The sequence below is a fragment of the Lampetra fluviatilis genome, chromosome 22 (assembly GCF_964198595.1).
Source record: "Lampetra fluviatilis chromosome 22, kcLamFluv1.1, whole genome shotgun sequence".
Taxonomy (NCBI): Eukaryota; Metazoa; Chordata; class Hyperoartia; order Petromyzontiformes; family Petromyzontidae; genus Lampetra; species Lampetra fluviatilis.
Window position 1 is genome coordinate 9,116,720 of NC_136296.1, and position 25,437 is coordinate 9,142,156.

At 48.1% G+C, this 25,437-nt stretch overlaps 1 protein-coding gene across 1 annotated transcript in view; it reads left to right on the forward strand.

Moving 5' to 3' along the window:
• LOC144938500 (uncharacterized) overlaps positions 1–23,157 on the forward strand; it is a 60,238-nt gene extending 37,081 nt beyond the window's left edge. The window contains exon 10 of the mRNA XM_078866371.1: positions 21,341–23,157. Within this exon, the coding sequence (XP_078722497.1) occupies positions 21,341–21,370 (30 nt within the window). The 3' untranslated portion in view covers positions 21,371–23,157. The remainder of the gene's footprint in view (positions 1–21,340) is intronic.
• Positions 23,158–25,437: the final 2,280 nt, after the last annotated feature.

The following is a 25,437-nucleotide window of genomic DNA, read 5'->3' on the forward strand; positions in this document are numbered from 1 at the left end:
CTATCGATGGGAGGGGATTGAGTTGCCGCTGAGTTTTCATGTTCTTTCAGACGCAAACCTTTCCGGCCGCAGAAAATAAAAGGAAAAAAAATCTTAATTTCATTTCTCAGCACGGGGGGGCTTTCGGGAGATGATTCAGCTGAAACTCTTTATGGGGAGTTCCTGCCACATCCTTCCGTCAGCTTAACCCATGCGGCTCCCTGATATTTCATGTATTGTTATGATATAATCTACGAATGATTTATTATTTTCAACTGAAAGTTGGGGTGGTGCGGGGGCGGGGTGTGCATCTTATTATCCGGTTTGCGGCCTGAAAACCTGGCACCTGGACGTGCGAGTTACGATTGCACTCGGCATCCAACCTACGTCTCACTCAGTCCATGTGTCACTCTGTCCATGTGCCACTTAGTCTGCCTACCAGTCAGTCCATGTGCCAGTCAGTCTGCCTACCACTTAGTCCATGTGCCACTCAGTCTGCATACCACTCAGGCCATATGCTACTCAGTCCATGTGCCACTCAGTCTGCATACCACTCAGGCCATATGCTACTCAGTCCATGTGCCAATCAGTCTGCATATCACTTAGACTATATGCCAATCACCAAACAGATCTTAGCAAACAATTGTGAAAGAATGCATTTTAGCGGTCGTGTACACAAATCCAATACAGATGCGTTATTTAGTTGCACATGGTGACACACACGGCACGGAGTTCATCTCATGTGCGCTGCGAGCGTCGCTGCAGCGGCGTTGAGATGAGCAGCCGGTGCCGTGACCCGCAGTGCGAGCATTGCGCTCCGTACCGGGCACCGTGCTCCTCACCGTCTGTGTGACGCTACCGCACCATCACCCGCGTTGCCTTCACCCCTTTCCGTCTTCTTGTCGTCGTCGTTGTTGTTGTTTTTGTTTTCGATAGTTATCCAAAAATGTTGGAGTGCATCGTACTTTCCAGCGTGTCTTTCTAATCGTGGGAATGCACCAGCTTATTGCCGTTTATCGATCCACTGCTGGATGAGGGTTTCCAAAAACGCTGTCGGTCATGGAGGTTTGTGAGGTCATGCTTCGGGCACACGTCGGTGCAAAGGAGGCCCAGGACCGAATCAGATTCCATTTCAGAATCAGAATCTCTATTTATCCTGGAGGAATCAGATGAGCTATAAAGCGATTTTTCACAGATGCCCAGTAGAGGCGGGTTAAAATGTTACAATAACAAACAATACAACAAATATTATACGAGTGCAAAGTATAGGAAAGGTAAGCAAGTGAATAAAAAATATATTAACGAAAACTTAACTCTTTTTTATTTGACCGGGTAATGTCCACTGAGCTATTACTTATATTTCAGAAGCGACCTGGACACAAATGATAGCTCAACGAAGCGGCTTATTACGTGAAAATGTATTGCAGCCAATTAATGTAAACGCATATTTAGATAACAATGATGTGAGCCAAAGCCGAGAATCAAAACTCTGATTGCAGTGCACTAACAAATGTACCACTGCTCCACCAATTTGTCTTTATTGCACACTGTAATTATATTTGTGTTATACTTTCATTAAATTTCCATCTCTTTTATCTAAATATAGAAAAAATCCTTTTTTCATTAAAATAAAATGTCTCAGATGTTCATCGTATCATTGACCAGAATTGCATTACGTAGAATGTGAAAGCCACACTCGGTGAAATGCAATCTGCAGATGTATAAGCGCGGTTCGGAAGAAAAAAAACAAGTTCACGTGAGTCCGTTTCATGGAATTGGTTTGAGGAAGCGTTAGCCTTCTAGCAAATTGGTTACTATCTCATCAGTGTATCTGTGCGTGCTTGTGCGTGGTGCTGACCACCCACCCCCTCGTGTGCTGTGCTGGCCTTCATAGGTGCTACTCGCTAACAGCACTTGACCCAACAGTCTGTTTAGGCTACACGGGGGGCGGGGGGGGGGTATTTGTCTTTTTATCTGTTTATAGGATTATAGGAATATATGGTGGAATAATATAGGATTATTATGAGCAAGCGTGCCTTGCACTCTAGTGGTAGTGCCTTATGCCGATAAAGCCCTACTCTAAGCCATGCAGTCGAGCAGTGTTCTGAAAAATATGCAGCGCTGTGTGATATTGACTACGAGTGTACACATTATATTGAAACGCTAACAATCCCCATTGCATATAGCGGCCTCTAGTGGCATCAGGGGTCACAGATGAACCAATTACATACAACAAATACGCGAGCGCATGTATCGATTTTAATCGATGCATGGTTACACCCCCCTCCCTCGCTTAACGTTTCCTTCTGTTGACATTGTTGAACGATCCGTTAAATGCGCAGAGTGTAAAATTTATGTTCCCGAGGTGAGCATCAGGGTTAGAGTTTGCTGAACAGAGCTCGCCCAAAGCCTTGATTATTGCCCTCATTCAATAATAATAACGATCACGATGAATGTCACCTTGTGACGCTGCGCCACTGTCACCCATTATCCCCTTGCTCTCAAAGAGAGAGAGAGAGAGGATAACTCCGAGGCGTTAGCAGGAACCACAGACGAGCGGGAAAGGCAGCCCACGTGGTGAACCCGCACCACTAACAAATGCCCAAGCTCTGGGATCCTCTATATATGAAGGCGTCATCGGCCAATTAATGAGTTGTTTGAATGTGGGAATAATCCCATGCGAGGGAGCAACACTATCTTATTGAAATGGGACAGGTGGAGGTCTACAATTCTGGTGTACCGCGCTCTCCTTGCGAGCCCGGGTATGTCGCCCCTTCAATGTGCACAGGAGGGGAGCTTCGCGACGCGTGTGTGTGCGCGCGCAATCCACCAACCCTCAGCTTCCACAGCGCTGGGGATTTGCAGGCGTGCATCTCCACCGCCGCCGGCTGCCCCCCGCCGCCATTCAAGGCCGTGAATGGTGTCTGGCCGGCGCTATTTCCAAACGAGCCAGACAAAGGAGGACAGGGAACGTTCGGGGGGCGGGCGGGCGCGTCTGGCTTCGCGAGAACCAGGGTGCGTGGATTGAATAAGACGACACCTTCTCTGTCGACAACCAAATAACCGTCGGCTGACGTCTCCTTTGTCCTCGGTCTCCATCCCGCTCTTCTTCTTTTTTTTCCCGGCTGCGGTGGTTGATGCTCATTTTGCGGGAGCCGGTGGGTGCGTTCATTTGTTCAGCGGCCTTCAACTCCCATACCCCGCGTTCGTGTTTAGTTTTTGCATCGCCCTATTGTGTGCGGGGACTGTTGTTTCCTATGCCGCAGGTCTCGGGCACAATTTGACTCTCCGCAGCCGGCCATGGCATGCTGATGAACCCCAATAGTGAAAATGATAATGGTAAAAAAACGTCCGTGCCTGTGTGAAAGGCGTGAGGCTCAATGCGATGGCAATGCGGGACTGTTTTTTGTTTGTTATACAGATGCCCCTCCATCAAGGCATAACCCGGGTATTGTAATCGCGGCTTCAACTGAAATTCAGCTTGTGGTTTGTTGAAAGCGGCAGAGCTGTGCACAAAGAGAAAAGGAGACGTGCCACAATGGAAGAAGACACTGTCTCCTACCAAAAATAAACAAACAAACAAAAGAGATGAGCAAGATTGGAAGATAACACGGTCTCACTCATTAGCCGAGCCGGGGAAGGGGAGGGTATTGACACGGCTCTCTCTCTCTGGACAAATGTGGCTCTGACCTGCTGAGCAGCAGCCTTGGGATGCGACCTTTGCTCTTCCATTGAGCCGTCCAATGTTGGTCGCTGGGTTGCAGATGGCGGAACATCGGAGAGGCGCGGGATGTTGACACGGTGCGTAGGCTGCGACCGCCGGCGTCGTGCTGAGAGGATAATCTAAAAACCAGGCTCGAAATTGGCCTCTAACGAGGGATCTTCTTATTACTCTCACCAGCTTCGCTGTCAGCTTTCGCTACGGCGGACGTGTCCACAGTTGCCGCCTGTTCGTGACAATGGACGGACGATCGATGGTCTGCAATTCCCACTCTCCCCTCTTTGCCTTGTCCAGACATGCACTCCTGCGCACCGCCGGGGATTCGCTCAATACCCATTGCTTGGTCACTCACAGGTGGCATGTGAGGCGTTGGTCGCTGAGATCTTTGGTTTTTGTCCGTGAAATGTCTTTGCCCGATCTCTCAAAAAGACAAACCTGCATTTTGTCAAAGGGAATTTTTTATTTGTAGATTTTTGGTGGTGCATCCCTCGTCCTTGTCCCACCATTGTTTCTCAAGTTATAAGCATAATTATGGACAAACAAACTACAGTATTTTATTAAAGGAAGAGTAGTTTGATGATGATGATGATTGCCATTATCCAAGATCGCTTTCCCCATTGTCTCCCTATTCCAATCTTATCCAGCAGCACTTAAATATTTTGCATACAGAAGTTTGGTTCCCTCACAGCCAGCGATCGCAACGCATTCAGCAGAGATCGTCGACTTTCTCGAGGAGACCCAATTCTCTGCGGAGATCCGACGAAGCTCCAGATAGACTCCTTGAAAGAGCTGCGAAAACGATCAACAAACTGCGACCCAGGCCACGTACCAGGTGCCCTCAGCGTTAGCTCTGCGCGCTTCCCGAGCGAGCGGAAGCCACATCTTGTCAAGCGGCCATGGCCTTCATGAGGCGTGAAAGACTTTGCATGCTTCAGGCTCCTGATGGTACCACGACTAATGCAGCAGCAGTTGTTTATTTTCGAACTATTATTTTCTATTCATTCGGATGTGGGTGTCGCTGGTGGACCAGTATTTATCGTCCCTTCTGAGCTGCCTTGAGGAGGTGATTGTGCTCGGCCTTCTCCTTGAGCAGCCTCAGGCCTTGTCAAGGTTTATAAAGCTGGACGCCCCTCTGCCTCCATGGAAGTAGATGTCAACACACCTCCGTGTTTGGTGCCCTCCCAGTAAACACCGAACATTGAGCCAACGTTGTTTGACCATTGGGCCAACGTTGGACCAACGTTGCTGGTCCAGTGGTTCAAACCACATGCAAAACGTTGGTCTATAGTGGCATGTTTGACCAGGCTCTCATTTATCAATTTAATTTCGGACCTTGCAGCCGCTGAGAATCACCGAATGTCTCAGGAGACTGAGCGCGCTCTTGTTTAACGGCAGGAAGCTCCGGCTCGCTCCCAGCATCTCACTCCTTCAGACTCGGCTAAGCGGAGAGAGGGAGCATTGCGGCCTTCTCATTGGTCGCTGCTGAAGGAGGCTGGCGGCTACAGCACCCAGCCAAACTGTGAGTGTCGAGCCCACTCGTGATTACAGGGGTCACACGCAGTCCCATTAAGAGCGATTCCTTTGCTCCAGTGAGCGTTGAGGCAGTGCTTTTCTGCCTTCTTACAGGCCTGGCCCAGTGGTGGACATTTCACATTCCTACGGCAGAGGCGAGCCTGTCCATAGGGCAACGTGTTGCTCACTTTATCGACCCCAGAGTGATAATGTGCTTAGTCACCCCCCCTCCCCCCCGCGAATATAAAATAGTTACCATACAAATAGTAAATATTTAACATTTAAATCGATTTAATTTCAACTTCGTGTTTGGCAGTACATTGCCCACACAATAACACATACATTATTCATCTCAAAATTCCTGCGCGCGTGCGCGCGCGCGCGTGCGTCCGTACAGCCTCCTCCCTCCGTGCCTTTTCAGACACGTGATTCAGCCTGTTATAATACAACAATAGAGTAAACATGAGCTGCCGTGCGCAAGAGAGCCCTGTGAGTGCTCGCCATTGAATGCTCCCGTCACAAGTCAGGACTGCAATGCGTTGCTTCGGGGAGCTTGTTGTTGTTGACTTGGGTCGTTGGCACGCTGTCCTCGACAACGCAGCCACCCGAGTTCGATTCTGCTCGCGACCAACACCGGTGGAGAATAAATAAACCGGTCCTGGGCTTCCCCTAGGTCGACTCAGACCTGAATACGAGTACTGGACTTGGTGCGGTGTGGAAAACATCAGCAGACACGGGTGGCCGGGCGTGGTTCTGGCCACACTACTCCCTCGTGCATCGTGGCGACATTAATAAGCGCTCGCTAACAGCGCTCACCCCAACAGTCTGTACGTCTGTGTGTGTGTGGGGGGGGGGTGGTCGTCTTTGTGTTTGCGAGTCCGTACGCCGCTCTCCCCGGCTTCCATCTCTGCTCCCTCCCACCCCGCTGCGCTGCTGCGAGACGAACTCTGCTGTAATTGCGCGCATTAAAAGACGCGTGATCAACTGTCGGGCTTGTCCTCTTCAATTGCGCGGAACGCGTCCTTGCGAAGGCGTGCTTGAAGGACAGTGGGGGGGCAGGTGCGCGCGTGCGTGTGTGTATGCACAACCCTGTGTGTGCGTGTGCGTATGGGGAGCGGTGGCGCAAGTGGTTAGCGCGCTGCGCTACGAACACGGCGAAGCAAGTTCGATCCGCGCTCCGACGAATATTTCAATTAGCACCCCTCCCCCCCCCCCACTAGGTCGACTCAGCCCGAATGAAAATCAGGTGCGGTGTGAGACAAAGGCGGCCGGGCGTGATGTTGGCCAACCCCCCCCCCCCCCACACCGTGTGCCATGCCGGCTTTAATAGGTGCTCGCTAACAGCACTTGCCCCAACAGTCTCTTAGAAGGCTATACGGGGGATCTTTGTCTTTGTGTGCAGCCCTATTCTGTCCTGCACTGTCTCCACACGTTGCTGCGTTGCGCTCACGCTTACAAGATGTTTGAGTCGAAATGTACGTACAGGTATTTTCATTGACAAGCGTGCATCACTCAAATGACCATTGAGGCAGTGCCCATCTCCCGCTTACAGTGGTGTAAATTCCACATTCGTATGGCGAGGGTGAGTCCATCCATATGGGGCAACCATTGATGACCTTTCCATGGAGTCGTTCTGATTTTAGCGACCGCGGGAGGGATGATAGGCCAAGTCAACCACCAACCACAATTTGAACTCGTGAGAGGTGGCAGCACACTGAGGAGGCCTTCATCCAGCAGTGGATTGTCCATGGCCCATGATGATGATGAATAGCCTAAGAATGTATCTTGCTGCAAACGCTGAATTATATAATCGATGCAGGTTTCCCTCGCGTTGTGCGGGTTTGGTGAGTGATTTCGCGGATATGCGGTCGGACATGGGGCAACATTGTGTGCGTGTGTATTGTGTATACTGTGTGTGTATCGTGTGTGTATCGTGTGTATACTGTGTGTGTCCTGTGTGTACTCTGTGTGTGTACTCTGTGTGTGTAATATATTGTGTGTACTCTGTGTGTGTACTGTGTGTGTGTGTATATACTGTTTGTGTGTACTGTGTGTGTACTGTGTGTACTCTGTGTGTATATATATACTGTGTGTACTGTGTGTATACTCTGTGTGTGTACTATATGTGTACTCTGTGTGTACTCTGTGTGTGTGTATATATACTGTGTGTGTACTGTGTATGTACTGTGTGTACTGTGTGTGTGTACTGTGTGTATATATAATGTTTGTGTAGTGTGTGTGTGTGTACTGTGTGTGTACTGTGTGTATATATAATGTGTGTGTACTGTGTGTGTGTACTCTGTGTGCTACCCAGCAGGCAGCTGTCTCCTCGTGCGGTTCTGCTTTGTGTGCCCTTTTCTTAGAACGCATCTACGACATCTACCGCATCGAGCCCTGTGCTTTGGTCGAAATATCATAGGTAGCTTTGTTTATATTTATATTCGAGCCATATATGTCAAGGTCTCCAAGAGGTCTACTCGGCATCAAATGTACCGGTGTCATGCCGAAAAGACCTATCGGTTCCCACGGTAATAAATACACGTCATACTTATCCATTTGTCCATCCACTGCTGGATGAAGGCCTCTGCACTCTAGTCGGGTTGTTTGTCTACCGTACTGTATGATGGTAATTGTGGATTGGTGGAAGAGGGAGCCAGCACCGGTTCAAATGTGATGCTAGCCACGGCTGGGAATCGTGCTCAGGTCACCAGTTATTTATCAAACCGCGCGCTAACCGCTGCACCACCGCTCCACCACCGTGCTTTGCAGCTTGGCTGTAATAGGTGCTCCCTAATAGGAACTGCACCGCAAGACATAACCATAACATTACGCGAACGTAATAGCATCGTAAAAATAATAATAACAATATTGTATGAGTGTTGCACGAAAATAGCTGCACGTTTGCGTTAAAGTGTCTCACAATATATGTGCAACGTGAATAATTGGTTGTCATTCATGCAAGCAACGCAGCTGTGCAATAGCCACTGCTTTGTGCAGTAGCCACTGCTATGCCCTGGGGTACATACGTATGAATGTGTGTGGAACTTCTTTTGCATGATACGTAGCCAACCGTGCTCATCAGAGGTGTGGTTGGGATGGACAACAAACTAAACACAACAAGCAGTTCTAAAGAAGTGAGTTTCCAATCTAGATGATGATTTAAAAGTGCATAGCTCCGGTGGCTTCCTAATATCGGAAAGGAAAAATTTTCCAGACGGCCAGAAATCGGCCCGTCCAGAGTGTGCAATGATTTGTCTGAAATGAATTGTGTTCGTCCTCCGTGTGTAAGAAAGCACCCGCTTTTACAAATGTGCTCCAAGCGAGGGACATTTTTTGTTGAATTCCTACATCGAATGGTTTCTTTAGAAAAGCGGCGAATATTAAAGTTCGCGGAATTCAAAATGGGCGGTGCGTTGTGAAACCACTCTGCGATGGCAGCGTGTGGCGTCCTCCACTCCTGGGTTTCACTCGAAGAGTACAAAGCGTCTGAGAGTGTTACGGGAAAGCTGCGAGGATTAACAGATGGCAATTTGAGTGGAACATTGAAGAGTGGATCTTGAAGGTCGGTTATCGACCCACAGAGCAATTCTGGCATAGAGCATCAGGAAGGAAACAATTGCGACCTTGAATCGCCGCAGCCAATCAAAAGCGTCGGCTGTGTGACGGTCTATTGACGTTGAATTGAGCACGAATGCACTTTATTCTTATGACCTTGCTGTCAGCTAATGTTGATTTAAATGTATCAACTCCAGGAATGTATGTTTGCACATGCTTAACTGGCTGTGTACGTTCGTGTGTGTACATGTGTAGTGAGCGACTTCCGAGACGCTGCGTGTAGAGGGCCCCTCGTTTATTTCTCACACTTTACAGGCACAATCACTAAGCGAAATATACTGGGCTACGCATAGCTGACCCACTCATATAACCCCATCGCCTGCGTCTAACAATATAGCTGGCTGACTAATACAGCGACGACGACGATGGCAGCCGTACAGCGGATCGGCCATGCGGCGGGACGATGAAGAAGAGATGACGGCGAAGACAGCGACGGCAGCCAGGACCCGGACCCCCACGACAGCCCCGAACCCCCGGTTACACCCCCTCTATATACTCCTCGGCGTGGCCAAGCCCCGCCTCTGGCCACGCCCCCTTCTAGAACCTTCGAGCAGGTTCCTGGAGCTTCCCGACTGACCCCGCCTCTGACCTTTAGCCCAGTTACACCCCCTTACGGGTGGCTATTATATAATGCACCCATACCCGTAATTATCCCTCCTGGTCAACAGATGGCACCCTGTCACTACACATGTATTTAAAACAAAGATAGAGATCCCCGTATAGCCTCAACAGGATGTTTGGGCAAGTACTGTTAGCAAGTAGCACCTATTGAAGGCCGGAAGGGCACCCAAGAGGGTTGGTGGCCAGCACCATGCCTGGCCACCTTTGTCTCCTAAGTGCTGATGTTTACACATTGCACGAACCACTTGTTTAAGGCAGAGTCGACCTAGGGGAGGCCCAGGGACTGGTTCAGATAATCGTCACTGATGGTGGTCGTGGGCAGGAATTGAACTCGGGCCACACAGTGCACTAACTGCTGCACTACCACTCCCCAATATATACACATGCACTCTCACCCTCAAGGTCAGCCCTGCAGAATTTCGGAACATATCTGTAAGGTCTTGGAAGAGAAGGGGGGAAGCCCTCTGTCGAAATAAGATAATACTCAAAGAGTAGAGGAAGTAGCCACCAATCGTGAGTGGCTGGCTCATGTTCCATCGACCAGGCAGGTGTGGAGCACGATTGAGAGCCTGAGACCGAGTAAATCGCCAGGCAGAGATGACCATCCCGTCCCAATTGAATTTCTGTGGGAGGATGGCGACTTGTATGCAGGCTGTCTGCCTTACGTGACATCGTCAGAACTGATCATTGTTTTTTTACCCTTCTATCTGGCAACAAAACTGACACCTTTTTTACAAGCAGTCATGTTTGCATAGCCCACAATACCTGCAGTCATAATGCAAACAAAAAACATAACTCTGATAATGTGCACTGTCCTTGAAGTTGATTGGTCCACACCCGAGACAGCTTTCCTTAGAGCCTAGTCTCACATGGGTTGGACCAGATGACGTCAAAAGGCGCACAACTCAAAGACAATGCACCATCAGAGTACGAGAGCCCGGGGTAAGCATGAACCACAGGATGGGTCTCATATGATTGAAAGCATGTCCTGGTGGTCCCCTTTCTGTAGGACCACACTGGTTGTAATAACTACAGGGGCATCTCCTTCCTCAGTGTGCCATGGAAGCTCGAAATCATTCTGAGAAGATTGCAGAGCTCACTGATGTTTCAAGCAAGGGTGGTCCTGCACAGATGCCATGCGATTGGTTTGTATGTTATGGCAGATCTGTAAGGGAATTATTGGCCTGTGTAAGGCCTACCATACATTTACTAGGCTATGGCTTTTATACTTTTATTCACACTTTCAGCGTCCCTAACCCTCTACTTATCATTCAGGGCCTTCCTGGTGGTGGTCATGGCCATGTAATGCTGTATGGCCACAAGTCGAAGCCGTTTTTTATTCATATGGTGGTGCGACGGGCACGTGCACCAGCTGGGGTCATTCAGGCTGGCCTGCCTACGATCCATCCTGGCTTTAGTCACACTGGTTTGTGTGAGGAGTTCCCAGAACCATGGCCGATCTGGACACTGTCCCATGTTTGAGCTCCTCCGGCAGGCGAGCCTGCTTCGGTTGTAACATGTAGCCTGCATGACCAGCCACCATATGCCCAAGCAGCTTCTGTTTGGCCAGATAAAGAGGGCTAAAATAGCATGTTATAGGCTATAGAAAAGATGGGCCAATGTGGTACAGGAGGACTTGGAACTGCATAATTTTTCCGATGATTAGTGTCAGCGGTGTCAAGATTGTACTCGCGGAAAAGGCTGGTGAACACACACTACGGGAAAATTGAAGACAATCGCCCATCGACAACAGCAGGGTAGCGATGCTCACAACAACGAGTAGAGTGCCGGGCAGCTAAAACATAACAAGGTGGCATAGTGGGTAACGCAGGTGGTGCATCTGCTGCTCATCTCAGTCGTTTAACCCAAAATTCTGGGTACTGTTCCGTGACCTTACCTTCAATAGCTTGCCTGGCTACAAAGTGCACCTAGCCATGGCACAACTTTGTTATATTGTTGCGTATGATAGCAATATGTTCAGGATATGAATGCCAATGTTGAGGTCTGCTAGCCACGAGAGGGCTTCAGGAGAGAGTTTGTGTGGTTTTTCTATTCCTAGTAAGATAGCTATGGCGATATCACCACCACTCATGGTTAATGTCAGATGTTATTGTTGTTGTTTACACGTATGCGTGTTGACATGTATGCGAGGCTTTAAAATTTGACATTGGTGTTTCCAGATAATTGGTTTTATCTCCATATGTAGCACTTTGCATTCGGAAAATGTTTCCAAAGTATGTATTTATTCCACGTGAGAGTTTAGCTCTTTAAATATTTAACTCTCTATATGGTCGAGTTTTTTTTAAATGAAAAACAAAACTTACACAGCGACATAGTACATCATGTCTTATAAAAGCCGACATCAATATGTCTCTCCGGCTGAGCATATAATGTGCAAGGAGTGAAGTGGTGGGGGTTGCATGAAGGTTCGTGATTGCATCTTTTGTTACAAGTTCTGTTAGGGAGCGCCTGTTTTGGTAAACTAAGTGGCATGGTGTTTGGAACGGTCACACGGTGTGATTCATGCCAAATGATTTACGAACCCGGCAGCATGAGTTGGAATCCCGGCCGTTATTATTTTATTATTTCCCTTCTACGTGACTTTACCGAAAGAACCAAGAAGAAGTACCTAGAGATATCAGAACCGGGACTTGGGCACCCATTGACCGGCATGCTGAAGAATGGTCACACAATCCCCGTGTGATCGACATGGCATTGGCAAGAGCCCTTCATTCGGCAGTGGATTATTTCGCCAAACACCAGTTGCTCATCTCCGCAACAGGCCGCGTTAAAAAAGGGATGCGAAGACGGCCGCATTGACAAACGTCTGTAAAATAACCTGTCACGTTGATTGTTGTAACCTGCATTTATAAACAGACGGGAACTGGTTTTTTTTTTACCACGTGACAAAAAAGAAAAACACGTTCAACATTTTTGGCCCGTTGACCGGTGAGCTTTCCTGACCGGAAGCATTCGTTCACCTCGTCACGCTTGGGACCTGATGGGCACGCACGCACGCGCGCCTTACGCGTGCTTGCGTGCGTGCGTGCGTTTGCCGGTGGCATCACGCGTGCGTCGCTACCCGCAACCCCGATTGGCACGGTTGGCTACGTACGGTGCGAGAGAAATTCAACACACATACAAATACAAAGATCCCTCCCCCGTGTAGCCTATTAACAGACTGTTGGAGCAAGTGCTATTAGCGAGCACCTATACACGAGGGGGTGGGTGGCCAGCACCACGCCCGGCCGCCTTTGTCTCCCTAGTGGCGATGTTTACTCACTGCACAAGGTACTCATTTGAGGCTTCCCAGGGAAGGCCCAGGAGCGGTTCAGATAATCGTCACCGGTGTTGGCCGTGAGTGTGAATCGAACTCGGGGTCGCCGGGTTCGTAAGCACACCACCACTCCCACAACATACATGCATATACACACGCCGCGTCGGAGCGTGCATTCGCACGGCCGCTCGCTCGCTTGCCTTTGTTTCCCTGCCGAGCCGTGCAGCTCTTAATTAATGCTCCGTCCATCACAGTTTAATTAAAAAGTTTATGGCCCCGACGCCGCGAGGCAGCGTTACTGGCAGGGCGGCTGGAAAGGCGCTCATTATTCCCGGATCGACGCCCAGCTAAGTGCCAGAGCCTGGCCTTGCTGGAGGCCACGCTGCCCTCAAAGCAGACGGCTCATCTTATTTCCATTACAAAGCTGTCTTCTTCCCTTACCCCCGCTCCTCCTCACCAGTGACCCTGCCGTCCCTTCCCTTTCCTGGGCCACCTCCTCCCATGCAGCCCTCTGCACTCCACACATTGCCCTCTGTCTCCAATTTTATTTTCTTTGATTCGTGAAAGAATAAAGAAGAACGGTTTTTTTTTGTTGCTGCTGCTGCTGCCAAGCAAGAGTCTGGCTACTAACATTGGCCATTCATTTACATTTTCCCGGTTTGCCTCCATCCTGTTCCCACTCTGTGTCCGGTCGGTCGGTTTTTTTTTTGTAACCCACAAACTCATTCCCAGCCCGATGTGCTAGCGTCACACTCGGACGTCTGTCCGTCCATCTGTCTGCCTGCTCCATCTCCCTTCCCATCTCACTTCCCTCCCACCCCCCATCGCCTTCTCTCTCTCTCTCTCCCTCTGCCAGGGTAGGAACAATGATCCGTCTTTTACGTGCGTCGTCGCCGGGGCTAAAGATTTCAGCCCACAACTCCCAGCGCGGGTTCGTGTCAGCCCTTGCTGTGACGCTAATTGCTTAAGCAGCTCCAATATGATGCCCTTTAAAGGGAAGATAAAGGACCGACAAAAGGAGAAGGGGGAATAAAAACACCAGACAGCCCTTTTTCGGGGGGGGCGAAGGCGATTACTCCGGCAGGCCAGATGCAAGTGTCCGTGTAATCCCCAACACTGGTGGCACAAGAGGTCATATACGCATGCCGCCTAAATGCCATCCCTCACCCCTGAACACAGACGCCAGTTCACAGCCACCGGTTTGTTAAATTAAATGCCTTCGCGTTGCATGTGCGGATTAGAGGGATCAATGGGGCCGATTCCGTTTTTTTGTATGTTAATCTTTTTAGGCGAGAAAATATCGTCCGTTTTGAAATGAAGCGTCTCTGGGTAGAGTCGCCGTGCTTTGTGCCCCCCCCCCTCCTCTCCCGCCCCCCGCCACCTCCTCCCGAATTTTTCCTTCCACCCACCACTCTTAAAGAATAATTCCATTTCGGCAGCGTCCTCCTACCGTGGCGTCAGCGGTCTGCACAATGGGCTTGCGATGCCTTGGTCGCAGGTTAGATTCGATCTCCCGGCACGGCGGTGAATACAATGGAGCAGGTTATTGCTGGAATCTTCCACACCGCATCTGTCCATCCAGCGGAATAGGCGAGTACAACCGCAGTCCGTCGATGGGCAGGTCACGTGTGGTGGGATAAAGTGTGGGTACGCCCACCACATCTGGACATTTGTGACAAAGAGCTTCATAGCTCATCGGATTCCTGCAGGATAAATAAATATTCTGATTCTGATTCGACCAGAGTAGGCTAAATACTCTCTGAGGGTTTTCTCAAATAGAGGTCCCTTCCGCCAGCAGTGATGCGAGCAAGCAGCTGCAGGGCTGCGTCTTTGCCTTCCGCCCTACTTTGTCTTCTCTTGAAAATGAGATGTGTTGACTCTGTCGATTGTTACCCTACTTTTAAATGAAGGCTAAACACTAAGGGTATAAAGATTAATCGTCCTTAAGGTCCACGTAACCTTCGTGGGATCTCGTGGGTACAAATCAATGGTTGTAAGTGTACGCACATTCCTGCATATGCAACAATTGTGACAATGCTGCATTTGGACGAAGGGAGCGACAAGACTATTGAAACAACATGTGAAAATAGTGAGAAATAATAAACTAAAAACGAAACTTTTTAATTTTATAAGTTAAGGCCCACTGAGCTAGAAAGCCCTTTTTCAGAAGCGACCTGGCCACAAATGATATCCCAACGAAGTGGCTTATCACGTGGAAATTTACAGCAGCCAAATACTCTCATCGGATGTTTCTAAATATGGAGGAAAAAAGCATAGGATCCGGAGAAAAATCCACGCGACAACGGGAAGAACATGCAAACTTCAAATATACAGGCGTCAGGGTCTGGGGTGAACCCATGCACTTCCTGCATACCAGGCGAGGCAGATAACACAGCGGCGGCACCGCGGCTCCCCTTTAATACAAACGAAATGATAAAAAAAATGTGAGAAAATGAGAATAACTTCTTGAATTGAATCAGAGCAATTCGTGGAATTTCCCAGAAGCAGGGAAGTTGGTCTAATGAGTTTCTGGACATCTGTGAAATAGAGGTTCGTGGCTCATCGGATTCCTCTAGTCTAAATAAAGATTATTATTCTGAGTTTCCATCCTGACTACTGTCTACCACCGTGTCTACCGACAGGGGTTCACCAGCATTGATTCGAGCAAGCCTGACTCTGCTGATGAGACCCTTTGTGTTGAAACCCGTCCAGAGTGTTGCTTGTATCGAACCGATGGCGTTGAAGTTATGCAATCCCAGAATTCCGTTGGGCAGATGAGTTGTGTAATCAATAGTTAAATGTTTTATGATGAAGAGACAGATAGCATGTTTATTTGTATTTCTGTGATTTTTAATTACACAGCATTGTTGTATTCCATACATAGTTTTCATTACAATATGACGATAAATTTGATAACGGACGCAACTATGATTGTAGATATATCTTAACGTGCGACGTATCGCAATGTTGCCATATCGAGGCAATCGTGGAAATCTACGCACCAGCCCTACCTCAAGCCCCTCTGCGATCCCCACATCTCTCCACCGACCTCTCTACCTCCCTCTCACCCGTCCATGCCTTTGAGCAGCCGCCACAGCCAGCACCTGTCATTATCTATCCATATTCTTAGGTTTTTTCGGTAAAGTCACGTAGGTAAAACATTACAATTAATGAAAGTAAAATAAAATAAAAATCACGACGTTTCGGACCGTCACAGCCAGATTTGCTGCATCAAGTAATGCAGCAAATCTGGCTGTGACGGTCCCACCTGATGACGGAGACTTGTGTTGCCTCCGAAACGTCGTGATTTTTATTTTATTTTACTTTCATTAATTTTAATGTTTTACCTACGTGACTTTACCGAAAAAACCTAAGAATATGAATCCTTGCAGTCACGAAAGCTTCAAATCTAGAATTATCTATCCACTGCTAGATGAGTTCCAATCCATTCTGCACGTAACTCGTGATCTTTGCATTTGTCGCCATCTCCCCAGAGCAAGGTCCCTTGGTCTCACCAACCCAATCCGAATCGGCATTTAGTATTTATTGCCAATTCATTATTGATGTACCTCTTCCCAAAACATTTCAGCAACTGAACTCGCTTTTTTTATTCATTTGTTCTCACCTTTGGCACTGCACCGCCCGAGAAGCCCACAGCCACAGCTGTTCATTGAAGCCATAAATGAAAATGTAACCATGGTACGTGTGTTGAACTCCTTTCTCACCGTACGTAGCCAACCGTGCTAATCGGAGGTGCGAAAACAAAATCATACAGGCCCATTTTTTTTATTGTGATGGTGTGTTGGAGGTCGTGCACAAGCAACGAAAACAAAACACTGCACACTCCGACAAATGGTCCTCTTTCAAAAGCAGAGATAAGCTATCCCTCCGCTGTAGATAAGGATCCATTGCCTGCAACGTCACTCAACTCTGTATATATTTTTTTATAAAATATAGGGCAGTCCTTTTAATAAATTCGTTGTTGTTGTTTTGTACCAAGATTGCATGTGCCGAGCAGTCTGGCACAGATCTGAAAAGTCCTTGATGGGAAAAGTAAAGATTGAAGCAATCATCAGGTGCACTCGTGTGACATAATTGCAGTCACTTCTGAATACTCTTAATCTGACAGTCCTGCAATGATCACACCGACCTCCGATTTGGAGCCTTTGCCTCGGCCACCTCTGGCTGGCTCTGCAGGTGCGGCTCGTCACGAGATATGATTGCTGCTTGACGATAGAGCCACGTGCAGGTTCAATTACTCATGCTGCTTCCACGGATGTGGCTCATCACAAGGCATGGTTGCTGCTCATTGATAGAGCAACGGGTCGGATTAAAATGCTGGATTGCGGGCAGCTGGCCGTACCTCGACCCATGATGAAGATCCGAAGGACTGACACAATTCAGAGCGGGACTAAAATTGCTCGAGGCTTGTGTTGTCCCCATGTATCATACGGGGCCAGCAGATTCTGCGTCTCGAACGCTCGGAAACTGATCGAGACCTAGCTTGCCCCTTTAATACGGCAAGTGGTGCACCAGTAACCAAAGCTTCGAGGCAGGTCCATCAGACTTGAGCAATCAGTTTGGCAACCAAATCATTATAACTATTGCCCGCAACTGCTTTGTTCACATCTGAGTGAGTAGTTGCGCAGCAAGGATGTGGCCAAGGAATCTGACAACGCCCTTTACAGCAGAGCCACGCCCCTTATATGGTTAGCACCCACCTCCCCACCACCTTTCTCTCCGTCCTACCTATGTCGGGATTGTGACAATCACTCATAGTTCACAAGACGTGTGTGCGATGAATGCAACGCATCGCTACAAATCGCCGAGCGGGGGTCCCTCGAAAGTACAGGGTGGTCTAGATGTCCCGTGACCCCCCCCCCCCCCCCATTAATTGACCCCAAACATTTGTTTAAATTAACCTTACTTGAAACGTATTCAGTTTTAGAAAATTAAAGTGGCGTCACAAGACATCTGGACCACCCTGTCGAGTCTTCTCTGCACTTGTGTAGTGGGTTCGAATTAGGTGCACACACACACAGCTTGGAGGCAACACTATTTATTAAACGGTAAGTAATATAACACTGTACATGAGGTGGTGACCACCTTCCTCAACTCACTAACACTCTGGAACACGACACAGAGTGGACCAGGCAGGCAACGGGCTGCCTGGTCCAGGACGACGACCCGGGACTTGAGGACCAATAATGTTGTCTTCACTTCGGAGTTCAACAGCCCCGCTCTGCATCCACACCCCGCTTATATCCGCTCCGGCGTGGCCGGCTCTGCCCAGGCCACGCCTCCCTTCCCAGGCCACGCCTCCCTTCCCCCACCTCTGGGAAGGTCAGGGTCCCTCCACCACGTGACCCCCCAGGCACCACCGTGGGGCCCCCAGCCCTCGTACGGACCGACACAGTAGTGACGTCCTATGTCACTACACCTGTAAGCAACCAGTTGCGCAGCTGCTCACGGCCGCTCACAGAGACGTCGCCGAAGACGTTGAGCCTGCAGCCGGAAGGAAGCGAGCGTCGTGACGGAGAGAGCGGCCGAAAGGCAGGGCCCTGGTTCCCTCTGCCCTGGCGAGGAACCGCAGCGTGGTGGTCGGTGGTCGTGTTCGTCTCGGTTGCTCCGATTAGCACGGTTGGCTGCGTCTGGTGCGAAAGAAGTTCAGCACACGTATGTTGATGTTATTCCGCGTGTATGCGTGTTGACCTTCATTCGCACCGTACGTAGCCAACCGTGCTAATCGGAGGTGCGGGGGAAGGACAACAAACTACATGCGAAAATAACTTTTCAAGAAATGAGTTTTCAATCGAGATTTAAAAGTGCATAGCTCCAGCGGCTTCCTAGTATCGGAAGGAAGAGCGTTCCAGACGGCCGCAGAAGCGCATCTGAAAACGAGCGATGCTGTGACCGTCTTTGTTCGACGGCTAGCCAACATCCGCTGCTAGGATGGCCTGAGTTTGCCCGATGGTTTATGTTCCTTGACGAGATCAGCAAGCTACTTATTGTGGTTCATTTGTGGCAAGCACTTTGAACATACGTAAGTCCTGTAGTGTGTTTGTAGTTTGTGACACGTCTGCTCCGCGCGAACTGCGCGTGTTTGATTGAGCGAGTGGCCAGTCACAGCGAGATTGATTTGGCGTGTCAGGTAACAGGTAATAGTGCGGAATGCTGCCCCTTTTTTAAGGTGAGCACACGGCAGGTTGTGATTTATGACCGGTGTTCACGTTTTTGAGAGGTGCTTCGTCTTTTGCGTTTTTGCGGGCGCTCTTTACGTAGCCGTGGTTCTATTAGTTTATCGATTGATGCACTGACAACAAACTCAAATGATGCGAGATCAAATTGGAAAAACTGTAATCGAAAAACACGTAGCATTGAAAGTGCAAATTTAGTTTTTTTTACTTTTAACGGTGGAAACTGCACGTTAGAATGAATATAGAAGAGATAAGAAAGAGTTCATGCACGTGCTGCTTAATTTTTTATCGAACAAACTGAGTCTCTTAAAGTTGGATTCATATTTTGCGGATGGGCTCCAGATTGTTGGACGTATCCGAAAATCAGGCCTTGAAAATATCGGAAAAATGATAATTTTTGATTACTTTTTCCGAAAAGAGAAGCGACTTGACCCACGCGACGTCACCTGCGCTGTTTCCCTGCCAACAGTGATGTCACTTTCGTGACCTGTAGGCAGATACATTTATAAAATTATTTCAAAAACTAAAAACACGTAAAATATCCAAAAGCTTTCTTAAATATCCAGACATACGTAAATTGTTGAATCCGAAACTCATCCCTGGTATATCTCCATCGCTATTCCAATAAATGTTTGAGCAGCGTAATTTAGTATGAAAATCGGTGAGGAACTACTTCCTGTCATCCACTCATTTTGTTAGAAACTCCATTTCCCCCGCATATTGGTTCCGCTTGGGCCATAAATAATTCAGAATATTGCTTCGTTCCGTTCGTTATTTTCCCCCGCCGCCCGCGGAGCAATTGCTCGGGCCTCCCCGTAGGCGGCCGCTGAACTCCCCTCGGCGGCGATGCCATTAGCGACGGCCTTCATCCGGGCGTCCTCGCGATGTCCACCCCCGCGACGCTGCCCCCCACGGCGTAGCCGCGGAGAAATCTGCAGCAATTCCGATGTGGACGGTTAAAAAAAAATTTAACCCATCGCCCTGCCAGCCTGCTCGGGGTGCTACAACGCAGCCGGGAGATGGAGGTGCGGCGGTGAATTGAATCCATCTGTGTGGAACTGATGAGTGTTAACCTCCCCCTGCCCCCCCCCATGTAATGTGCCCCGAGGTGGGGTTGTTAAGACTCCCCCAAGGCAGGACGCTCTTGGAAAAGGGAATTGAGACTCAGCGAGACATTTCTCTGTATATGAAGGGTATTATTATTATCATTATCTCTTATTCTGTGCCCCTGTAAGGGATGCGTGACCAAGTGGGCAGAGCCCTAGCGTTGTGACGTACGGACAATGAGTCAAGGGTAATATTGGGTGGAGTAACAGCGATCAGGGATTCATTTCACCCAAAAAAAACTTCACCGTGAAAAATATTGGTGGCGCAAAAACGACTACGCGTGACATTTTTTTATGTTTTCAGCGAAATGTTTATATGTTCGTTTTGTTGTTGTATGGTAATTATATACGGAGATTTCTTATCCTTACATGAAGGGCGCTCCACAGGTTCGAATTATTATCATCATTATTTCTTGCAAATTATTGTTTTTGACTGAACTAGATTTACGAGTGAAGAAGAAATGGCAAGGAGAAAATTCAATATCTGGTCAAGGCCGGTGGCCACAATTTGACAAGACATAATAATGATAACACATTCCATATTACCCTATCCATGCTCGCGACACATGAATCCAGCAGATTTTTTCTGTTTTAATCCAGCAGATTCATGTTCATGTATCCCTTCATGTGGGTGTTGGGGCCATAAACACGACATTCGCTCGCTGATATTGCTTCCATTTCTCGATGGCAGACGGCCGTCGTAGCAACCGGCGCACTGCACACCCGCGGCGCTCGCCAAATTGCCGCTAGGTTGACTCAGCCTGAAATGAATGCCTGGAATGAATGCCTGGACTGAATGAACGCCTGATCGGGGGTGGCTTGCAGATCAACTCTGCCTAATGTGAGCACCAAAAAATGGCAAAGCCGGATGATTCTCGAGCTGAGACACGGCCGAACTGTAGCACGTGTGCCGCTTCTTGTGGAGGTTCATGGGTTCAAGCCCGGCGGCCGCCCTGGTTAATACTGCGGGTGTGTTAACCGAATTGGAGGTGCTGTCTTGCTTCACAGTCTGCCAGTAGGAGTCGATGATTGCTGCTGTGTGTATAATCCTGATTGAGCCATTCGTAATTTGGCAAACGTGGATCCCGAATTGTTGCACGTCGTAGATGTAGCGGTAGCAGTGTTATCACGGTTAATTCACGCCACAGAAATAGTAACCAGGGCGGCCGCTGGATCCGAAACCGCGAACCTCTGGGCAACGAGCGGCGAACGAGCGCTACCGCCGGGCCCACGCGCCCCACCAGCGACGGCTCTTACGCGATGGCGTTCGGGTGCGAGTGATTGACGCGTTTTGCTCGGCGTGTCTCTGCAGGGCTCCGCGTGCGAGGGAGAAGCCCAGTGAAGGGCCTCCACCCCCCCTCCCCCACTCCACCTCCTGGAGGGTGAAAACGTCGGCCTCTTCATCGTCGTCGTGCTGTCATCGTCGTCGTCGGCGGCCGTCCGTCTCCGTCGTCAAAAAACACAAGACATGGCAGTCGCTCGTGCCGGGAGAACAAGGCGAATGACGAATGTGTGTATTGTTCGTGCACGTGTGGATGTTGAACTTCTTTCGCACCGTACATAGCTAAACCGTGCTCGTCGGAGGTGCGGGGGAAGGACAACAAATGGAACGCAAAAAAGGAGTTCGAAAGGACTGGGTTTTCAATCTAAATTTGAAAGTGCATAGCGAATTAAAAATATAAAATAACCTCTGTTTGATAGAGTGCTTCCCACACGCTCATTCCCACGCCCAGCCCAGCGCCACAGTTTTGTCACTATTTAGAGATTGTAAAGTGAAAGAATCCGTACAATGACGCACAGGGAGTGGAGTTTGGTCAACCCCGTCCTTGGACTTGTAACGTTAAAAAACTTTTGTTTCACACTCAGAAGCTTGAGAATAAATATTGTGCATTGATTCCCAACAAAGCTCTACCAAACCGTGAGCGGTCTCCACCGTGAACCAATAGGCATGCTGCCCTGCCTGTGTCCGTACCCCTAACTCTCAACAATCACACGCAAGGCTTTCTCAGCGCCCTGTTGCTTGACGTCGCATATAGTAGTCATGTAGTGATATAATGAATCATGGGGTCGTGATTCGATTCAAGAATCGATTGTTTAAACGTCGTGGTGATTGTGGCGGGTCCATTTAATGGGTCATGTGAGCAAAGACAAAGATCCCCCATGTAGCCTTAACAGACTGTTGGGGCAAGTGCTGCTCGCGAGCATCTCTGAAGGCCGGCACGGCACACGAGGTGGTGGGTAACCAGCACCACGCACCTTCGTCACGAGACTCAGAGCAGTGTGAAGCTTCGTGTTGTTGGTAAACCGGCCCACAGAAGCGGACACCACAGAGCAACCTCCGAGATCCCCTTCAAATGACCCCTGGTCCTCACAGTAGAGGGCAGCAGCATTGCCCCCCCCCTCACCCCTCTCACGTTGCATATGGGGAGTGAGGTTAAATTTCGATTTGAAGCTTTCGTGACTGCAGGGATTCATCTTCTTGGTTCTTTCGGTAAAGTCACGTAGAAGGAAAATAATAAAATAATAAAAATAAAACATAATAAAATAATTCTCACGACGTTTCGGCCACAACGCAAGCAGCCGTCTTGCCGAAATTTTACCAAACGGAAGTGCGGAATCAAATGTGGTGTGAAGGGTTTTTTGTGGGTTTGTTTTTTCGCTCTCGCGGTCTCTCTCAGTTGCCAAGGCGTCCTCCTTCGAGGCCGGATTGCACACCGAGCCTTGAGTGCGGCCAGGGCCCCCGTGGGAGCCGGGCCCCCCGTCCGTCGTGCTAGCAACGCGGCCAGTGAATTATTTACAACTGGCGTTGTAATTTTGACGTTTTTTTCTTTTCTTTGCCGCTCTCCCGTTCCCGATACAAAACGAGCGGTGCCATCGTCGGTAACACCACGACCATCGCCATCACCATCTTTGTTGTCGTGAAAGATTCAATTGAATTCGGAAGCCTATTTTGTTAATGGTCGGTTGAACATAGCATGTGTCAAAATGGTGTGTGTTTTTTTTATACAAATCTAGGGTAATATTATTCTCATCATCATCATGTAAATCACTATTGTATTGGGGTGTGGAATTGCTTTCCATGTTTTGTCAATGAGAATCGCAAATCATTGAATAAATCATATACGTTCATTTGTCAGGCCACGGCTGGATGAAGGCCCCCTCTGCACACTTTGTCGTTGGAGTATTTGGACCATACTTCACCACACTACTTAGTGATTGCAATATGGCATAGGTGGGGGCTCAGAATCGGATCATATATATATAGATGTCGCATGCCACTTATGTTGGCCGTAGCCCAGAATTGAAATCGGCACGACAAACTCATCGCGCATGGCGCTATCCACCATGACACCGTTGCCCTGGATTTAAAGTTCGCGATGGTCACAGAGATGTTGGTGATTTACCGGGGGATAGGCTCGGATGATTTGCAAGACGTTACAGGGAGATCCTCTCACTGTGATGTTCATCCAAAAAATGTTTTTACTGTCCCATCGACCTTGGGTGATAATGTAATATTTTGTATAATTACCGGATATAATATCAGTTGATTTTCTTGGGCGTTTTCAATGGAGTATATATGCTCGTTTGCACAATGATATTTTTCGTCCGTTTCGTTTGTTTCTCAGTCGGCTTGTCCTGGTGAGGGTCACGGTGGCAGCGTGTTGAGTAGTGGTGGTCCACACCTCCCTCTCCCTGGCGACAGACTCCAGCACCACATTACTATACACTATACACTACTATACATTAATATATACTACTACATGATACACTACATTACAATACACTACTACACTATACACTACACTATACACTACTATACACTGCTACACATTAATATATACTACTACATGATACACTACATTACCATACACTACTACACTATACACTACACTATACACTACTATACATTAATATATACTACTACATGATTCACTACATTACTATACACGACTACACTATACACTACACTATACACTACACTATACATTACTGCACTATACACTACTATACATTACTATACACTACTACACTATACATTACTATGCACTACTATACACTACTACACTATACACTACTACACATTACCAGTTGCCCGAACTACCTCAATAATGAATCAATAATGGCATTTTAAGATAAGAGAAAAAAAAAACTTGATTCTGAGTCGCCTTAAAAACCAATGAACATATATCACTTGCTGTCACGAGAACCGTGGACAATGACAAAGGAATGTGAACAAAAGCCGAAAAAGGCCGCAAAGAAAGCGTGGAGAGCTGAGAGAATAACCGTAATCAAATCTGGAAATGACGATGATTAAAAAAAACCAACATTGCACAGTAAACCCATCGCAACCCACCGTCTTGCAGTTCTATTCAGCCGTGATGGGTTTATCTCGTCACAACAGATTTCATTGCTGTTGCTAATGGATGGGCCCCATCGTGTGGCGGTGGGGACTCCACGTACGTGGTTCGCAGAGATGGATATTGCCGCCGCGGGCATTGGTGGCTGTATTATTCTTTGGTTATTTCGGTAAAGTCACGTATAAAGATAAAATAATCAATTAAATAATAGCATAAGACGTTTCGATTGCAACACATGCTATTATTTAATTTATTATTTTATTTGTATACGTGACTTTACCGAAAGAACCAAATAATAATTCCTGCAGTCACGAAAGCTCCAAAATTAAGATTGGTGGCTGTGTTGTACTGATGAGTCGCGATGAGGACGAAACCGGTCCACAGTTGCCGTATCTTCTTGGTTCTTTCGGTAAAGTCACATAAAAGGGAAATAATAAAATAATAAAAAGAAAACTATATAAAATACAATTAGTTTTATTGGTATTAATTTATTATTTCCCTTCTACGTGCCTTTACCGAAAGAACCAAGAAGATGAATCCCTGCAGTCACGAAAGCTTTAAATCGAAAAAAAGTTGCCGTATCATTGCATCATTGCATTGACTGCTGCTGACAGCAGCAGCAGTGATGCAATGATAACACAACATGTATTTACATTTGCTGAAATGCGTTTTGATGGCAATCTAAGACAAGACATTCACTTTTTAAGGAAATACTTAAGTGTTTTTTTTTGTTTGGATCTATGCATAAATGGCCATGTGCTTTTTACACATTTCTGCGTCTTGTTTGTATGCTATGTACGTACGTTGAACCTCTTTCGCACCGTACGTAGCCAACCGTGCTAATCGGGGTTGTTTGAAAGAAAGAGGGAGAGGATTGGAGAACAATGCACAACGGAAGCAGCGTTTTTTGTTTTCTACTGAAAAGGTGAACGTACACTCGGGCTCGGGCACCGCTCGTGACAGCCAAAGGAGGGCACGTCCAGCGTAGAGATGGAGTCGTGAAATCGTCTCGTTGCGCAGCTACCAAGGTGGATCGTTACATCGCAAGGAC